The sequence below is a fragment of the Diceros bicornis genome, chromosome 1, assembly GCF_020826845.1.
Source record: "Diceros bicornis minor isolate mBicDic1 chromosome 1, mDicBic1.mat.cur, whole genome shotgun sequence".
NCBI lineage: Eukaryota > Metazoa > Chordata > Mammalia > Perissodactyla > Rhinocerotidae > Diceros > Diceros bicornis.
The window spans coordinates 73,286,454-73,306,523 of NC_080740.1; the positions used below are offsets into that span (position 1 = coordinate 73,286,454).

The following is a 20,070-nucleotide window of genomic DNA, read 5'->3' on the forward strand; positions in this document are numbered from 1 at the left end:
TACAAGTTTTTGTGTAGAAATATGTTTTCATTTCTCTTGGGTGTATACCTAGGAGTAGAATTGCTGGGTCGTGTAGTAACTCTATGTTTAAAAATTTGAGGACCTGCCACATTTTTTCCAAAGCAGCTGCATCATTTTGCAGTTCCACCAGCAAAGTATGAGGGTTGCAATTTCTTCACATCTTCACCATCACTTGTTATTGTGTTTTTCATTTTAGCCATCCTAGTGGATGTGAAGTGGTTTCTAGTTGTGGTTTTGATTTGTGTATCCCTAACAACTAATGATATTGAGCATGTTTTCATGTGCTTATTGGCCGTCTGTGTATCTTTTTTGGAGAAATGTCTATTTGCATTCTTTGCCCATTTTTTTACTTGGGCTATTTGTATATAGTACTGTACGCCAGTACTATACCATTTTGATTACGGTAGCTTTGTAGTAAGTTTTGAAATCAGGAAATGTGAGTCCTCCAACTTTATTCTTCTTTTTCCTCTGTAGAATTTTACAGTCTCATCTCTTTATCCCTGTGTTTCTGAAGTTTCACTGTGAGGCATCGTGTTGAGAGCCTTTTGCATTCATTGTTTTGGAAACTAAATAGGCCATTTCAGTGTGGAAATACATATTCTTTAGGTCTGGGAAATTTCCTTGTATTTTAATTTTGATAATTTCCTCCTCTCAATTTTCTCTCTTTCTGAGTCTTCTATTTGTCAGATGTTGGGCATCCAGGATTTAGTGTCTAATTTTTTTATGTTTTCTCTCTTATGGTACCTCACTTATTTTTGTTCTGCTTTATGAAATATTTCCTTAAATTCAATTTTAACTCTATTGGCATTTTTTATTTTGCTTATCGTATTTTTAATGTCTAAAAGCTCCATCTTGTTCTCTGAATGTTCCTTTTTTTATAGCACCCTGCTCTTGTATCACGAATGTGATATCTCCATGAGGATATTATAGTTTTTTTATAATCCTCTTTATTGAGGTACAGTTTATATTCAATAAACTGCATATATTTAAAGTATATGATTCAAAGAGTTTTGACAGTTGTATGCACACCTGTGAAACCACAAACACCAGATGCAGAACATTTCCATTTTCCTTTAAAGACTTACGCTATTTGCAGTCTATCCTTCCCTCCATCCTTGGCCCCAAACAATCACTTTTTTTTGTCATCATGGATTTGTTTGCATTTTCTAGAATTTTATATGAGTGGAATCATACAGTATATATTTTTTGTGTGTGGCTTCTTTTATTCAGCATAATAATTTTGAGTTTCATCCACATTGTTTTGAGTATCAATAGTTTTTTCCTTTTTGTTGCTGAGTATTATTGCATTGTATGGATGTACTACAATTTGTGTGTCCATTCAATTGTTGATGAACATGGGGCCATTTCCAGCTTTTGGCCAATATGAATAAAGTTACTTGAAAAATTTGAGTATAAGTCTTTGTGTGGACGTAGGTTTTTATTTCTCTTGGAATGGTGATATTGTAGGTGTATGTTTCATTTATTGAGAAACTGCTGAACAGTTTTCCAAAGTGGGTGTACCATTTTATGTTCCCACTAGTTATATATGAGGGTTCTCCTGCTCCACACCCTCGCAGTCCTTGGTATTGTCAATCCTATTAGTTTTAACCATTCTAATGGGTGTTTAGTGAAATCTCATTGAGGTTTCAATTTGCAATTCCTTGATGACTAATGATATTGAGTATCTTTTCATGTGCTTATTGACCATTCATATGTCTTCCTTTGTGAAGTATTGTCTGTTGAAATCTTTTGTCCGTTCTTTAAATTGGGTTTCTGTCTTCTTATTGAATTGTGAAAATTCTTTATATACTCTAGATACAAGTCCTTAGTCATATGTATGTTGCAGATATTTTTTCTAATTGTTGACCTTGCCTTTTCATTTTCTTAGGGATTCCTTTTAAAGAGCAACTGTTTTTAATTTTGATAAAGTTCAACTTATCAGTTATTTTATGGTTTGTGATTTTTGTGTTCTAGCTAAGAAATCTCTGCTTAGTCCAAAGTAGCAAAGATTTTCCCTTAGGTCTAACAGATCTGTACACTCTTCTATGTTTGGATTTATTCTGAAACATCTTCATTATCTAGTCCTTCCTTTGTCCCAGTATTTCCTAGTTACATCACTAGCCAGGAGCCCAGATTCTTTTATGACCTAATGTTCCTTTAAAGCTTCTCTCCTGTTACTTCTCTGCACTAAAGCTTTTCTTCAGCAAAACTGTCATACTGTCGGTTCCAGTGAAAATCCTCAGCTCCTGAACTCCATTCTCACCATTTCCTCTACCTTGAATATTCTTTTTCTTCCTTTAAGGTTTAGAGGAAGAAAAAGGCTTAGAGGAATAAAAAGGCTTAGGATCTAACCTCATTCACTCATTCCTTTTCAACAAAAATTTCTTGACTGCCCACCATGGGCCCAGGCCCCGGGGATGGGGCGTGCACACCGCGTCCAGGGCGTGCACAGTGTGGCGAGGGTGTGCACAGTGTGGCCGGGCCTTGCCCCTGCAGTGCTGACAGTCTGGTGCAGAGGGAGGAAGTGGAACATGTCCTGATGGGTGTGATAAGTGAGGCAGTTGTCAGGAGGCTGATTTGGCACATGTTTTCCTCTCTGAATTCTGAACCAACCTAGAAATTAGCACTTGAGGCTGATGAGGGGTCAAAGGATGAAGTTTGTTGCTAGTAAAGCTGCACCAGAGAATGTGGCTTCCACCCAAGGCCACACTAGACGTTCTATTCCTCCCTTATCCCATTAAACCTTCCCACTGGGAAACAGGCAAAGCAGCTACATAAATACCTGCCTCCCTTCCTCAGGATGGGGAGGGGATGATTACTGCAAGAGAAGACTAGACCCCAAGGAGAGGGCACACACCCCACAGGCAGGCAGATCCCAAGAGAGAGCGCCAAGGTCAGGCTACACTCATCACAGACCCCCCTCTCCCCACCTCTGCAGACAGATGAGTGAGTTAAGAGGCTAGGGAGGAGGCAAATAGAAGGACAGAGGCTTCCCCTCAAGAATTCTACAGGAATTCTACTTTATGGACTCAAGTAGCAACTGGCCAGATTACTTCAAAAGCAGAGATTGTAAAAAGTCTTTTAAAAATTTTATGGTGAAAATGTTCTATTTGATATGGTCTGTGGGTGCATGGTAGATGGAGAGGCCTCCAGAAGTCAGAGTGGCACTCAAAATGTGCTCTGTGGACTGGTTGCCATTTGTCACCAGTCAGCAACAAGATACGGAGCTGGTGCCAGAATGAAAATCGGCTGCCTCGGGAAGCAAACTTTTCAATTTAGCTGACGTCTTTGCTTTGTAGCAGGACTTTCTTAATGAAGGAAGCAGAGTGCTGATTTGCATCTGGCACATGTTTCTTCCCTGAAATTAGCCGTGAACTGGCACTTTGAGTAGGGCTGGCTGGCCCTGTGCTTCTGGATGTCTCGCACAGTGCCCTCCCTGCAGTGTGGGGCAGGGTACTGGACAGACAGGTGTGCTGAGGCAGAGTGAGTTTGACCTTGATCTCTGTCTGGCCAGGTGATCGCCATGATTAAAGGCCTGCAGGTTCTCATGGGCAGGATGGAGAGCGTCTTCAACCAGGCCATCAGGAACACCATCTACGCAGCCCTGCAGGACTTTGCCCAGGTGACACTGCGCGAGCCCCTGAGGCAGGCAGTGCGGAAGAAGAAGAACGTCCTCATCAGGTGGGTCTTCAGATGGCCTTTTTCAGGGGTACATCAAAAATCGGGGGTGCTAGGTGCACCCTGGCACAGCTGGCTTTCAGGGAAACTTCCGAACACACACAGACCCTTCTAGCAAGTTCCAGCAAGTTCTAGGAGGCCTTCTTAGGAGATTGGACATTTGGGCTGAATTTAAGCCTCAGTCTCTGGGTTTGAAGCCCATATGCACCACTGTTAGCTGTGTGAGCTTAGTCAAGTTACTTACCTTCTCTGAACCTCAGTTTCCCTCTTTTGTAAAATGTGGATGATAATGGTACCTACTTCATAGGCTGTTGGGATGATGAAGTAAGATAATCGATGTGTAGACCTAAGCACACAACAGTGAGGAGTAAGTAGGCAACAAATATAAGCTATTATTTAAACTTTAAATATACAGAGATTTAATTGGACTAATGAGGCTCTTTTATAACCAAAAAGAAAAATAGCCGTCCTGCCTCGCTCAAGTGTTCTCCCACTGCCCAGACTCAGAGCTGAGTTCTCAGACAGCCAGTGGACATCAGAATTACCCAGGGCACTTGTAAAATGCACGCATCTGGACTGCACCTCAAATCTGTTAAACCAGCATCCCTGGGGGTGGGGCCCAGGAAGGAGTGTGTTTCACAGGCACCCCAGGAATTCTAAGGCAAGTGGTCCTGGGACACCATGGACTCTAGAAACAGGCTTGCACTTCCTCCTTCCAATAGTAAAACCTGGTCTGAGTCTCGAGTCTTCCTTCTCCAGTGTCCTGCAGGCAATTCGGAAAACCATCTGTGACTGGGAGGGGGGCCGAGAGCCCCCCAATGACCCGTGCTTGAGAGGGGAGAAGGATCCCAAAGGTGGCTTTGACATCAAGGTGCCCCGGCGGGCCGTGGGGCCCTCCAGCACACAGGTAAGCGGCCCCAGGCATAGGCCAGCTCTGTTGGTTCAGAGGCCAGCCAGGCCATGGGAGGTCATCCTGGCCGGACCATGGGGCAGTGGGGCTGGGGGTCCTCAGGCAGGAGGGGCAGGATCAAGCAGCTGCTCTAGTCTTATTCTGCCATCTTGTTCTGATATAGAAGGGACGACAGCTGACTTAAGATTCAGGAGACCTGGATTCTAGTCCTAGATACCTGTGTGACCTCGGGCACATTACACAATCTCTTTGTGCCTCAGTTGTCTAATCTGGCAAATGGGGGTAATACCAGGACTGGCTGTCTCCTAGCCCTGCGAAGTACAGGTTCCAAAGTGTAGAAGGAGTTTAAAGTGCAATCTATATGTGTCTATCTTGTCCGTCTTTAATGAACCCTGGCCCCTTCCCCTGCAGTGACATCCTAGCTTTGGAACTCACAAGTTCTGCCTCTGACTTGCTGTGTGATCTTGGGCAAGTGCCTTGACCTCTTTGAGCTCTGATTAGCTTCTCCATAAAATGAAAACTTTGGATGAAATCATGTCACTGACCCCTTTTATTATTCCCCAAATCCTCCAAAACGCCCAAGTTTTGAAAGCCCTTGATCCCTTAGAGAAAGTCTAGAATCAGAGATATTCACAGTTGCCAACCAGAGCTTCTGAACAACAAGAAGTTGCCTGTGGCTTGTCCAAAGCAGTTGTAAAATTACAAAAAAAAAACAAAAACAAAAACACAGAATCTGGGCATCTTAGTTAAATCCTTAACACCTACGTAAGGATAAATGGTTTTGGGGAGGCTGTTTAAGGTAGAAAAAAGCAAATGGATCCATTGCAGCTTTTAAATGTCTGATAGGCCCCAGAAGCTCCAGGCTGGGAGCTCCTGCTTCACGTGACCTCTAAGCCTCTCTCAGCTCTGAAATCCCGAGTCCATGAATCCTCTGAGATGAGCCATCTGAGGCCCACCCCTGGACCCTCCTCACTGTGTGTGTGTCTGTGTCTGGACAGGGGGCGAGGAGCAGGGGCAGGGGCGAGATGGCGTCCAAGCAGCATCATCGTAACTTCGCTTGGCTTCACAGCCAAAGGGCCAGTTGCACTAATCTTGCCTGCTGGTTGTGGAACATCCCAAGGAAGCTTCTACAAACAGTTCTGGAGACGTTTCCAGGCCGGACTGCTCTCGGGGGCTGAGCAGGGCTTTCAGGTGTTTCTGTAAGTCCTGAGACGTGAGCGAGGAAGAGACAGACGAGGCAAAGAGAGACTGGAAAGAAGGAGGATGGAGAGGGGGGCCAAGAGGCAGAGAGAACTAGAGAGAGAGAAAGAGAGAGAGGAAAGAGCATTTACATAAATAAGTGAGAGGGGAGCCTGACCCACAGTTAATCCCCGCCTCCAGCACCACCGAGTCCCGTTAGGTAACAGACGCATTTAATAGACTCCTAGACAGTCAGAGCTGGAAGAGCCCTTAGAGACAGACTCGTCCCAGTCCCCTCCCCCTATTTTACAGATGGGGAAACTGAGGTCCAGAGAGGGGAAGTGACTTGGCCAAGCCACAAGGTGAGTCACAGGTGGAGGTGAGACAAGAACCAGGTCTCCTGACTCCCACCCAGGGCTCTGTTGGAGCCTTCAGCGCACAGAAGACACGGGCATCTAGCATAGCTAGGCTGTTGACTGTCCTGGTGAATTAAGTGCTCTGTTCCATAGGAGTAGGTGAGAAAAAGAGTTCCCCCGCTTATGGAAGAAACGGATTTTCAAATAGTTAGAATTTGATACAGATCAGTCAATACCTATGCAGCTTGGACTTGAAGAATCCTTACTTTGAGGACTCCAAAGGCCATCTTTAGAACAGTGCTTCTCGATTCTTAGCGACGATCAACCGTGCCCTTCGATGGGGTTGCAGAGGGTAGGCTGTGGAATAAACCGGCAACCACGGTAGTTCCTTTACCGTAAAGGGAATGCTGTGGGAGGGGTGATGTGCCACTGCTTTCTGTGGCCGCACTGCCCAGCCCAGTGCCAGGCGCGTGGTGGGTGAGGTCCTAGAGAAGATCCAGAGGCAGCAAGGACGGACATGGTGGCAGAGGGAGGTTGGAGCGTTTCAGAGGTGGTCGGCAAGTGGCCCCTAGCAATCACCGCGGCTTTCCCACTGTATACAATACCTCTTGCTTTTCTCTCTCTCTCTCTCTCTCTCCTCTCTCTCCCTCTTCCCTGTCTCTCCTGCCCTCCCATTCCCTCCTCCTCTCTCCTATCTATGTCTTAGGCCTGCCAGTGGTCCCCGCGGGCTTTGTTTCACCCCACTGGTGGCACACAGGGCCGAAGAGGCTGCCGATCCCTGGTATAACACCGCCTGGCTGGGTTGGTTTGGGTGCACTTCTCCAGGAGGCAGCAGGAATGGACTAGCCTGGCTCCTCAAGGCCCCTTCCAGCCCTAAGATTCAAAGACAAATGATGTGGAAAGATCTAGATTAGCACTTGCGCCCTTTGCACTTAAGGCCCTCTGTAAGCGGGAGTTAATTGTCTAGTAGGCCTCTTGTGTAAGTACCAATCTCACCCGCTTTCCACCTAGGATTTCGGCAGGCTGTGCCGTGCAGCTGGCGCCACCAGAGGGCGCCATCCTTTGGTAATGGATTCAACACGCTGAGGGTCAGAAACTTGAGGTGGTGGGGGGCTTGTTCTGATTATATCCCATTTCACAGTTCCTCAGAATGTTAGAGCTGAAAGGGACTGGTTTGAGAAAGCATCTGGTACAACTGCCTCATGTTAGCAGATAAGAAAACTGAGGCCCAGAGTGGGGATTTGTTGCCCAAGGTCACACAGCAAGTCAGCAGCAGTGCCTGGCCTTGAAACCCCAATCTTTTGACTCTCAGTCCAGTGCTCCACCCATGGAGCCACTGTGGCTGTCCAGTAAAAACAGAGAGTGACTCCAGAGTGACGTGGAATGAGGTTCTCCTCTGATGCCCACACCCTTAACCGAGCAGAGCAGGCAGGAACCCGGGCCTTGAACTACCTGGTATTACCAGGTCCAGCCACCCAAGGACGCTGCTGGCCCCAAGAATTTCCTTCCCAGGTTGGCCAGTCTCCCTCTTGAAGATTTACATGTTCCAAATTCACTTCTCCAACCCTAAACCAGTGCTTCCTTGAGACAGTGCTTTTTAAGAGCAGGCATTTGCAGAAAAAAAGAAAAATATAAATACAGCACAAAGCAACCTTTCCCCAGGATGGAGGTCCAGCCCCTGACCTTCCCATCTTACTTTCTTTTTCAAGCTGTACATGGTACGGACGATGCTTGAATCGCTCATCGCCGACAAAAGCGGCTCCAAGAAGACCTTGAGGAGCAGCCTGGATGGACCCATCGTCCTCGCCATAGAGGACTTCCACAAACAGTCCTTCTTCTTCACGCACCTGCTCAACATCAGCGGTGAGCCGCAGTGTCTGGGCAGCGGGAAGAGGCTGGGGGTCCCAGGGCCCAGAGCAACTAAGGCTGTCAGGCCAGAAGTTGCAAAGAGATGTGATCATGTACCCAAAGAAGCACATTTTGCCAAAAGGAAAAGATGCACACTTTCCAGTGGACTCTGGGAGCTAGGATAGGCCAGGCTCAGTCCAGCTTTTCTGACTTAGCTGGAAATATCTTTCTGGTAGATATTTGTGGCTAGTTTGTCCTGAAGTCCTTAGTAGAGGGGGATCAAAACCAGGAATACACACGCCGACACAGCCAGGCACTAGGTCAGCCTCTTGCTTCTAAGCAGCAGCTCTGAGCTGATCAGTGCTTGTTGCTTCTTGCAAAGGAGGCTCCCAGGCTGTACCCTGATCGTGTGTCCCCCACTCCTCCTCTCCTTCTAGGAGGATGCGTCCAGGTGGGGCGGGGCAGGGTGGAGGGAGAGCAGCATCCAGGCACGTGGCAGTGGTAATGCATCTGCTGGTATTGGAAAGAGGATCTCAGACAGTCCAAAATTCTCCATAGAGGGCAGCCTTGGAAGGGCCTTCGAGGCCTTTGAGCAGTAAGGGATCCAGAATTCCACATACAGGGGGTCAAGGAGCTGCAGTCCAGTTAAAAGCTGGCACCTGGGGACCTGTCTTGACACTATGTTTGTATAGCAAGCACACTCTTACTCTTAGATTGTGTGTTTTTAGGATGGCTTTGTAGGGGATGATGGAAATTGTAGGGACATCTAAAGCTCTAAAGCATCACTGCCCCCCTCCCCCATGCAGTGCCGCTGTCTCTGAAGCTTAACAAACGCTATCTTCTAAGCAGACGTTAGGCTGGCCTTCAAGTACAAGAGAGCAGGATCCACTGATCAAGTTGTGTTTATGAGTAACTGCTGTGTACCTGGCACAGTGAAGAGAATAACAATGAAAGTTAATAAAAACAGTACGAACTAAGATCTTATGGTGCTTCCTGTGTGTAACCCAAGGCTCTTTCCCTCATGCTTCCAGAGGCCCTGCAGCAGTGTTGCGACCTCTCCCAGCTCTGGTTCCGAGAATTCTTCCTGGAGTTAACCATGGGCCGGCGAATCCAGTTCCCTATTGAGATGTCCATGCCCTGGATTCTAACAGACCATATCCTGGAAACCAAAGAACCTTCCATGATGGAGTAAGAGGCAGGATTGGGCCAGCAACGAGGTTCCCAGGGTGCAGGTGGAGAGTAGTTTGCCAGGAAGCTCTCTTGTTTCCAGAACTTTCCAGATGAGGCAGTGTGCCCCACCAGGGAGAGAGCTCAGGCCAAGGATCAGGTCACACCAGATTTGACTCAGCCTTGCAGATAGGTTCAGAAGACTACCAGCCCAACTGCCCCTTCCTATACTTTGTCAGTCTCATAACAGCCATGCTCGGAAAATAATCATCTCTGGGGATCAGGAAACTAGTATCCTTAACTGCAACCCAGTGTCTTTTAGTCCCAGACTAATTTTTTCAGGCCTTGGGTTTATTAGCATCATGGACTTTTGATTTCCTTGGGCAGACTGTAAAGTAAGTGGTTCCTAAGTGGAGGCTGGAAACATCATAGGGAGCTGAAAGGTTCTCTTTCCTAAATCTGAACTTGTTCATCTTTTCACCCAACCCTTTATATTTCCCAAGCGAGTATAAATCTGCCTTCCGTAAGAGGGATCATTGGTAAGCTGCTGGCTGCTGTTCTTCCCTCTGCAGGTACGTCCTCTACCCTTTGGATCTGTACAACGACAGTGCCTACTACGCTCTGACCAAGTTTAAAAAGCAGTTCCTGTATGATGAGATCGAAGCCGAGGCGAGTGGCATGCTTGTCCTTTTGTTCCTGTGATCTTGTTCCGAGAGTCTGGACTTCTCACATCTTTAGCTCTTGGCACAAAGTGGGGTTGCTTAGTCTGTTTGGGCTGCTCTAACAAACTATCGCAGGCTGAGTGGCTTATAAACAACAGAATTTTATTTCTCACAGTTCTGGTGGCTGGAATCTGGGATCAGGGTGCCAGCATGGTCGAGTGAGGGCCCTCTTCTGGATTGCAGGCTTCTCATTGTGTCCTCACCTGGTGGAAGGGGCAAGGGAGCTCTGTGGGGTCTCCTTTATAAGAGCACTAATCCCGCTCATGAGGGCTCCACCCCCAAGACCTAAGCAGCTCTCAGAGGCCCCACCTCCTAAGACCATCACCTTTAGGGGGACACAAACATTCAGACCATAGCATGGGGGATCACTGACTTGTTCTGGAGAGTCATCTTTATAAACATTGTGATCATCAAAAAGGACCTAGAGTGTGATGATGGTCTTTCTTTTTCAAATATATTAAGGGATGGCAAAGGATAGAACTGCATGGGTAAAATTAATTTTCTAATGGATCTTTTATGGTTGAATTACTTGTCTAATAACAACAGTAATACCACCTATCAATTATTATATATTTATCATTTGCCAGGCACAATGCTAAGCACTATATAAAGAGACCTTTTAAATAATCTTTATAAGAATGTAAAGAGGTGTATGCTACTATCTATTACACAGATAATAAATTTGTGACTTAAAGTGGTCGTGTCATTACCCCAAGGTCACACAGCTTACAGAGTCTCATTCTGGTAGGGCTGAAGTAGCATTCTCTCACCTATTAAGCTATTTAGTAGTCACTCAACAGCTTTTTTTCTGTAATGGTCAGGATAAGTTAGGTTATGGTACAGTAACAAACAACCCCAAATTCTTAATAGCTTGAAACAAAAGGTTCATTTCTCCATTATGGGTTGGCTGGAGGCTCTGTTCCATGTGGTTTTCAATCTTAGACCCATCTGGAACATTCACTAGTTGCCATGGCAGGGGGAAGGGTTAGGATGAATCACACTCTGGTACTTAAAGCTTCCACCTGGAAGTCAAACATGTTGTTGGTCAAAGCAAGTCACACGGCTCTGCCTCCCTCAAAGAGGACTGAGAAAATGCAGTCCTACCACTTGCGAGGACCAGCTGCGCTAGTCACTACCCAGATATCTCCGTTTTGCCTTCTGGAAACTGGAAGGATAGTCTCTGCTCTACTTAACTGCACGGGGTTATATAAACACAGAGTGAGACCAATTAGGTAAAATTGTCATACAAATGTAAGGCATTCTTGTTTATAAAGGAAAGACATGAGTGTTTTAGGATAAGTATTACCACCAAATTAGTTTGGGAGTTTATATATTTCAAAGGAAAGCTAGTATAGATGCTGCTTTCTTTCTAAGCCCTCTGATTTCTATGGGAGTTGAAAACTTTGATGGATCCTAATGTAAATCTATCCCCTGTGTCTCCAGAGCAATACACAAACTTGGAAGAGAGATTCCAGGAGACAAGCTAATTGGTTGCATCTTAGCTTTGACAAGTCCATTTTCTGACAAGATTTTAGATAGTCATGTCGACACAAATAATCCATAATCAATCTATAAATCAGAATTGGGGTGGGTTTATTATAAGCCAGATCTGAGGACTAGCCTGGGGCCTTCCTTCCCCAAGGAAGAAAGGGCACCAAAGAAGTAGGGTGTACAGAGTGGTTCTGTGTCGTCTTGGAACAAAGAGCATACATCACATATGACAGAAATGTCTCTTTTACAATTGTCATGAGATTGCTGGCACAGCAGAGTCGTGAACACAGCAGGTCGGTGGTCACAAGGTGAGCACAGCAGGTCGGTAATTAATCCTTAGTTCAGGGAGAGATGCTTATCCTTAAAGAAATGCTGATATGTGGGGAAGCTACATCCGTATCTTTAAGGGCATCGTTCTTGTCTTTGGGACATAATAAATGTTTAAAGCAGATATACAATGCATGCTCAACAGGCCACGTCAGGCCCTTTTGGAAAAACAAAGTCAGGCGGAATCTGTTTTAAACCAAATGGCTTCCTCATATACTTCAATATATCCTATTGCTTGTCATTTATTTATCAGTCATGTTCTCCAATAGGTTGAAAACAAAAAAAAAAAACAAAAAATCTAGTGTGTCTTGTGTCCAAGTGAGATTTTTAAAATAAATGAAAAGAAAGCACACAGCCAGGCCCTAGCTAACACTGGAGGGCATGGAGTAAAAGTGCAAATTGAGAGCCCCCACTGGTGGCCTGCCCCTTTCTCTTCCCATCCCCCAACTCTCCTCTGCACCATGAAGAGCCTCGTGTGCGTGTGTGTGGAGACCCAAGCTTTGTCTCCCACCCCTCCCCACAAACAGCGGCCCTGGGGCCAACCTAGGGCCTAGGGGCACACACACTTTCAGTGCAGTTCACCCTCAGGGATGAACCCAGGGAAAAGAACACCCAGGCCATGGAAGGGGCTTGGGCCATTTGAGCAAGCATTCTCAAAGCTAATTCTAGAAGGGGAGCACAGGGTATGAGTGCGTACCCCCACCTGGACCCTGCAGGTTCTTACCTGGAGGAGGGCCCAATGGGGACCCTTGAAGCTCAAAGTCCAGGGCAGAGGCCTTGGTTACCTGCACATGAGGACAGTACTGCACACAGCACTGTGGTTTTGTGTTCAGAATAACAGTCTGGGGTGTAACATAAAAGAAATGAAAACTCTCTCAGTAAAGACTTAAGCTTATGGAGCTGAGAATGCGGTGAGAGAAGAGTCGAAAATTAATCACCTAAATGTGAGTGTTTCCTTTGAAGTTACACTGATGCCCTGCCAGGGCCACAGCCCCATCTCATTCGAATAAGTCCCACTCTCAGCCATTTCCTCCTCTTGCTGTCATTGGAGGGTTTGGTCCTGATTCTCTGTGTCTGATGTGAACTTTCTTCTCACCTGAGCATCACAATCTGCCACCAAAGCAATGAAACACCACAATGGCAAGACAGTCCCTTGTTCTTTAAAAACCAAAGATTAAATTTCTAATGACCATCAATTTCTTCATTTGCAAAGCAAAGTAAAATGAAGGGAAAAGACAAAGTCTGTGAGGAGAGATGTGGGGGGCGGCTGATGTGAGTAATTACAGGATACGAAGATTATCTGTTGCGTCCGCCTTGGGCAGGCACCTTGTAACAGTGAGGAGGGGACCGGTGGGGAGGTTCCCCAATTGCTTTTTGAACTTGACCTTCTCTGTGCCTAACTGAGGACCTTGAGGGCAGGGATCAGACTTCCCAAACTTAGTTGGCCACAGAGTCTTCTCTTTTCCTTGCAAGTGTCTTACCCCACAACACGCTTTGGGCACTCCTGCCTTCTTTCAGTCGCCTACATTTGTGATAAAGCCAGACAGACACTGTTGACATTTCCTGCTTCCTCTTCACCAGGTGAACCTGTGCTTTGATCAGTTTGTCTACAAGCTGGCGGACCAGATCTTTGCTTACTACAAAGCCATGGCCGGCAGGTATGAGCCCCAGGGCTAGGAGCGGCAAACTTTCCTAAGATCGCCACCTGGAAGACATGGTTTTCTGTTGCAGAACCTGCCTTCTCCTTTAGCAGCTAAGGAAATCTGAGTGATTCCATGGGCCTGGACTGGATGCTAGAATGTTAGAGAAAGGAAAATAAGCATATATGGTGCTGGACCTCATGGAGCTTACAGCCTAGCAGGGAAGACAGACATCAGTAAAAACTACTGAATGCCCAGTGGCCGGTGAGGTGATGTGCTCCTTGTGAAGGAAAAGTTCATGAGAATATGGGGATATAGGACAGTTAAATCTGAACTAGTCTTTGGGGTGGGGAACGGACAAGTATCCTGAGAAAGTAACATTTGAGTTCATATCTGAAGTTGATAAGAGTTACGTGAAACTAGGTGAAGGATGGGACAGGAAATGGCAGGCAAAAGGAACTACTTGTGCAAAGTCGCTGTGGCAGAAGTATAATAGTAGCATGCCTACCTCATAGGGCTGTTGAGAGCATTCATGTGAGTTAGTACACGTGAATGTCTTATTCACAGACCACAGGAGGGGGCAGGCTGCATAACAAAGCTAGAGAGGTAGGCAGGGCCCAGATCATACGGGCCTTGTAGGCATTATCCTAGGAGGAATGGAACACCATGGAATGGTTTCAAAAGTACAATGGTGACATAATTTGATTTTTATTTTTAAAAGTTTGTACTTTTAAAAACATAAAAATGTAGAGAATGAATTGGAGATGAGCAAGAATGGGTGTGTGTAGGCCAGATAGGAGGCCAGTGAAGAAGTCTGGGTAAGAGACATGTCAAGTTTTAGAGCTCATTGATATTGCTGGTATGTGTTGATTTAGACTCCCTTGAATTTCTGGGTTTCAAGAATGGTACTGGTCAAGAAAAATCTCAAAATGTATATATAGGTATTTCCCTTCTTATTGGAAATCCAAATGTACAAACCAGTAATTTCAAGGATAGTTACTTACCTCAATAAATTATTTTTCTTTCTACAGAAAGGATTTGCTTCATTTTGCTTTCAGCAGCTGGAGTTGCTCTGATATATTTCAGATAGGAGTTGATGTGCAGAATGCACAAGTTTCTGTTATCACAGGATGTGCATTAAGTGAAGTGAATGGCTCCTAGTGATGGAAAGTATAGAAAGCATGTACTGAACATTTCAGGGAAAGCCCAGAGAACACAGCCTTTCACAACGTAGTCGCTTAATAAGTGTCTGTGGATTGAATAGGATGTGGTTATAACAGTGTGCTGGGGTTTCAGCTTCTCTAAGACAATTCTCCTTTCAAATATGCCAATCCATTGTCTGTATAAACAAACTCAGACTTCTCAAACCCTAGGTCCTCTGTATATTTAGTTTATAAAATATCCTTTTCTGAAATATGACCCTTAATCGATATCCCACCCTATAAAATCTGTGGTTTTCAAAAATGTGGGAAGTTGGGGGAGATTGAGACAAGTTGGGAGAGTCAGAGAATGCACAGGAGGAAAAGAATGGTCTAGATCAGTGCTGTCCATTAGAAATATAATGCAACCACAAATGTGAGCCACAAATGTAATTTTAAATTTTTTAGTAGCCGTATTTAAAAAAGGAAAAATAAACCAGTGAAATTAATTTTAATATATTTAATATAATCCAGTATATCTAAAATATTGTAATTTCAACATGTAATCAATATAAAAATTATTGAAGAGCTAGTTTTCATTGTTTTTTCCCTAAGTTTTCAAAATCTAGTGTGTATTTTATACTTATAACACATCTCAAATTGGACCTGCCACATTTCGGGTGCTCAGTCAGCTCACATGGCTGGTGGCTGCTGTCTCTATTGGACAGTGTAGATTTAGATTATGTCACTCTCCTACTTAAAATCTTTCGGTGGCTCCAATTACATCTAGAAAACATCTAACCTCTTGAACATCTAACATCTAACCAGCTTATTGTGCCTGAAAGATTCTTCCCCCAGATCTTTCCATTTTTAGCATTTGGGTCTCTGTCCAACACATCTTTAGAGAGGCTTTCCTTGACCTCCTAACCCCAAATGATCCTGTTTTATTATTTTCAGAGCACTTGTTACTCTGCAATCCATGCCTCAGTGTGAAAGATAATAATAGTACATCTAACTCATAGGGTTGTTATGAGATTAAAAATGACTGTGTGCGCACACGTGGGTGCATGCCTGATGATAGTAAATACTATGCAGATGTTTACTGTTGTCTGAAGTTATTTTATTCCTCTGCTTGTTTATTTAGTATCAGTCTCTCTTCATTAGTAGGTAAGCTCCATGAGGACAGAAACTTTGTATCCCCAGTACATAGAGTGTTTCCTAGGATAGACCAAGCATGCGCTCAGTTGCTTTTTTGGTAAATGAATAAAAGGGGAAAGTGGCTCAACTTCTGTGTTGCTTGTCTTTACCTTAGAAATTCTGTTTCACATATTGAGCTTCTTTGAGTGAAAAAAAAATTTGAAGAACTTTGCTCTAGAGCAAAAAAAATGATATTTAAAATAGATGGTGCTTCATTTGTAGATCCTACGGTCTGAGATAGATGTGACTGGGCGATTGGAAACCATTCACTGTCATGTTTACTGGCCTTATTTAACCTTTATTCCTTCCAGTGTCCTGTTGGATAAACGCTTTAGGGCTGAATGTAAGAATTATGGGGTCATCATTCCGTACCCGCCATCCAACCGCTATGAAACACTGCTGAAACAGAGACATGTCCAGGTATGGTGAAAGAAGCCACAGTGGAGATATAGTGGAGTAGCTGTGTGTTAGCATAGAGCTCTGCGGTCAGGACTGCTTACTGTCTGCCCTGCATACTGCCCCATGTGGGCTTCTGAGCACAGGTGTAGCAGCCTCAGAATCTTACAAACAATAAAAAGGCATTGGACTTCCTTTGGTTCAAGTTCTAGGCTTCTCAGCCCATCTGCTGCTCACCTCTGGGGAGTAGTGGTGGTCCTCAAAGCCTTTGCCTTCCTATCATAAGCTGCAGCCCCCTTCCTTCATTTGGGAATCTGGCTCAGAATTGGGTAACTCTATCTCTGAACAGAGCCCAAATGCTGGCCTGAGTGAAGAAGGCTGCGGGGCCTTTGAAATGAAGCAGGTCTGGCTAAACCCAGGGTAGAAGTTATGTTTTGTTTTCGTGGAGTTGGTTTCTGTTCACATTTGACCCCAGAGTAGAGGAAATGCTGCCAGGAGTTCAGAAACACACCCTTGCTTAAAAATATGAATGTGAGCCAGACAGACAAAACGAGAGATGCTCCTGAAGACTTTGCGCCCTACTCCTAGGCCCTGCTGTCAGCCAGGCGGTGGTAAAATGGCCATTACACTGTGACCTCTGTGTGCTTATTATGTGGTCCACAGTGTTTGTGGAGAAGACGCAGGTGAAAGGGGGCAGGGCTGAGGCTCAGAAGATACCATGGGTGGAGAGGAAAGGGTTCACCCTGGAAACCCTGGACATTCCTATTGCTATGAGAAATCCCAGGGAAATGGAGACTCATAAGAGGAAAAAGAACATTTTCACCTCTGCCAACAGCAGAGGCTCAATGCTTCTCCTCCAGCCTCTCAGAAGATTACTATCAGTTACGAATGCAGCCAGAACTAGCCACAGGTCATTAAATACTGAGGGCTTTATGTGTGCATGAGATGCTATAAGGGGGCCTAGTCAGTTGGTAGAAAATCTCTCCCAAAAGGGAAATAGAAAAAAAGAAAATAGTTAAGAATAATCCTTGGGCACCTAGCAAAGTGCAGTGCACACAGCAGGTGCTCAATAAATGTTTATTGCTGGGCTGGCCCCGTGGCTTAGCGGTTAAGTGGGCGTGCTCCGCTGCTGGCAGCCCGGGTTCGGATCCCGGGCGAGCACCGACGCACTGCTTCTCCGGCCATGCTGAGGCCACGTCCCACGTACAGCAACTAGAAGGATGTGCATCTGTGACATACAAATATCTACTGGGGCTTTAGGGGAAAAAATAAAATTAAAAATTAAAAAAAAAATGTTTATTGCTATCTACATAGCATCTGGGCAACAGTGCCCACGTGTACCCCGCTGGAAATTATCGTAAGCTGTATTTTCCATCCTGTAACCAGCCCTTCATCCTCATGCTTTTAAACTCCTCTCCATAAAGGCGCACAGTAGGTCCTTGCTGAGGGGCTGCTGTTCCCTGGTGATGGTGAGTTGGGGCACAGGACAGATGCAGGAAGAACCTCAGGCTAAATTTAGGATGTCGGCATTGCAGGGGACGCCAGAGCCTGTCCTGAGCCTCTTCCTATAGTCTGAATGAGTCGTACTTTTCCTCAACTTTCTATATTTCAAACCTCCAGGAAAGTTGAAAGAATAACATAGTGAACACATATTTATAGCGAGATTCATGATTATTACTGTTCTACCACATTTGCCTCACTTTCTCTTTCTTATACATGTTTTTTCTCTCTCACAAATATAGTAAATGTACTGTAAATATATATATTGCTAGTATATATGTTATAAAAATATGTATTTATATATAAATAATAAAATACATGTATTTTTTAATATATATACTTTTTTCCTTAGCCATTTAAGAGTGAGTTGCAGACATCATGAAACTTCACCCCTAATACCTCAGCACCTATCTCCTAAGAACAAGGATATTCTCTCGTAATCAAAATAGAATTATCATACTCAAGAAATTTAACAACACTGTTTTCTGCATAGAGTCCCCATTTGTCCCAGTAATGTCCTTTATACTTTTAATCCAGTTTCCTATCAGTGCAGTGCATTTAGTTGTCATGTGCCCGTGCAAATCTTAAGTAGCTTTTCTCTCTCTCTCTCTTCCATCCAGCTGTTGGGTAGATCGATTGACTTGAACAGACTCATTACCCAGCGCATCTCTGCTGCCATGTATAAATCCTTGGACCAGGCCATCAGCCGCTTTGAGAGTGAGGACCTGACCTCCATCGTGGTAAGAGACTGGGGGCCATGGGAGTTCTGCTCTGGGATTCCTCAGACTAGAAGCCAACTTGAAGGCTGTTGTTAGCCTAGTACTGGGCTAATTAAAGAGAAGCAGTGAGTCTCTTTCCAACATCTGAATGGAGCAGAAAAAAAAGACGTAAAAAGAATGAGGGTAATCTTACCCTCCTGATTGCCCGGAGAGTGGGAGTGGGGAAGGGGGATCTTGAAATCTCTAGAGATGGCCAACCTGAGGGCACAGCTGCTTGTCCTTTAGGATTCTATAGATCTGAGCAAGTAGGTGGGTGGTCCTAAGAAGCTAGGGAAGGTTGCACAACAAGTTTGGCTTCATGGATGTGCAGCAGTATAGGGCCCAGGAGCGCTCTGCTTGGTTTAATGCTCTGCTCTCACCATCTTGAAATTTCTTAATAATTTTTAAACAGCAGTCCCCATGTTTTCATTTTGCACTGGGACCTGCAAATTACGTAGTTGGTCCTGATGCACAAGCATGGAACAGGCCTGTTTCTTTGTCCTATTAAACAGCAATTTGAACTGCTGTCTGCTAATTCTCATTCTCCAAGAATTAGAATAACTTGACTGATCAGTGTTTAAGTGAATCAAAGGGAGACTTGAATGCTTTCAAAAGCAGATGAGTAGAAGGAATGGGAAATAGAAAATCACCATTATATACCACAGTAATAACTATTGCAGGCAGGATCCAGCAATGGATGTTAAAATTAGTGGGCAGAACTTTGAGAAGAATATTTTATGATTCCTCTTATTATGAGGTTCCTAGAGTAGTGAAATTCATAGAGACAGAAAATGGAATGGTGTTTGTAGGGGATAGGGCATTAGTGTTTAATGGATACAGAGTTTCAGTTGTGGAAGATTAAGAAGTTCTGGAGATGGATGGTGCTGATGGTTGCACAACAATGTGAATGTACTTAATGCCACAAACTGTATGTTTGAAAATGGTTAAAATGGTAAATTTTATGTTATTTATATTTTACCACAATAAAAATACTACTCAAAAATAAAAAAAACTTTGAAAAGAAACAGGATACTTGCATAGTCTCAAACTGTCTCCTTCAAGATATTTACTAACTCCAAAGGGAAGAAAAGTAACTTTATAGTGGGGAAACCTGGCAGACACCATCTTAACCAAGCGTCGAAGGTTAATATCACCAGTAATAAGATTTATTCACGTATCTGCTGATATGTATTTTTCTATAGTATTCTTGCCAAAGTGTATCATCTCAATCTAATCAGGAGAAAATGCTGGATAACCCCAACTCGAATGGCATTCAAAACAAAGTGCACAATACTTTTCAAAAGCATCCAGATCATAAAAGACAAAGATAGACTGAAAACTGTTAGAAATTGAAAAAGACTAAGGAGACACGACAACTAAATGCAACATGGGATTCTGGATTGAATCCTAGACCGGAAAAAAAGGACCATCATGGAAAGACTGGCGAAATCCGAATAAGGTCTATGGTTTAGTTAATAGAATTGTACCAATATTAATTTGCCACTTTTGATAATTATACTCTGGTTGTGTAAGGTTTTAACATTGGGGAAGCCAGGTCAAGGATATGCAGGAACTCAGCTATGTTTTCACAACTTTTCTGTAAGTCTAAAGTTATTTCAAAATAAAAAGTTTTTTTTTTTTTTTTTGTGAGAAAGATCAGCCCTATGCTAACATCTGCCAATCCTCCTCTTTTTGTTGAGGAAGACCGGCCCTGGGCTAACATCCATGCCCATCTTCCTCT

At 44.4% G+C, this 20,070-nt stretch overlaps 1 protein-coding gene across 2 annotated transcripts in view; it reads left to right on the forward strand.

Moving 5' to 3' along the window:
* Positions 1–20,070, forward strand: part of CYFIP2 (cytoplasmic FMR1 interacting protein 2) — a 129,621-nt gene that overhangs the window by 44,849 nt on the left and 64,702 nt on the right. For both annotated transcript variants that reach the window (XM_058544828.1, XM_058544818.1), the window contains exons 14-21: positions 3,536–3,702; positions 4,459–4,606; positions 7,854–8,007; positions 9,024–9,180; positions 9,732–9,828; positions 13,281–13,357; positions 15,987–16,095; positions 18,192–18,311. In XM_058544828.1, coding sequence (XP_058400811.1) covers positions 3,536–3,702; positions 4,459–4,606; positions 7,854–8,007; positions 9,024–9,180; positions 9,732–9,828; positions 13,281–13,357; positions 15,987–16,095; positions 18,192–18,311 — 1,029 coding nt within the window. The remainder of the gene's footprint in view (positions 1–3,535; positions 3,703–4,458; positions 4,607–7,853; positions 8,008–9,023; positions 9,181–9,731; positions 9,829–13,280; positions 13,358–15,986; positions 16,096–18,191; positions 18,312–20,070) is intronic.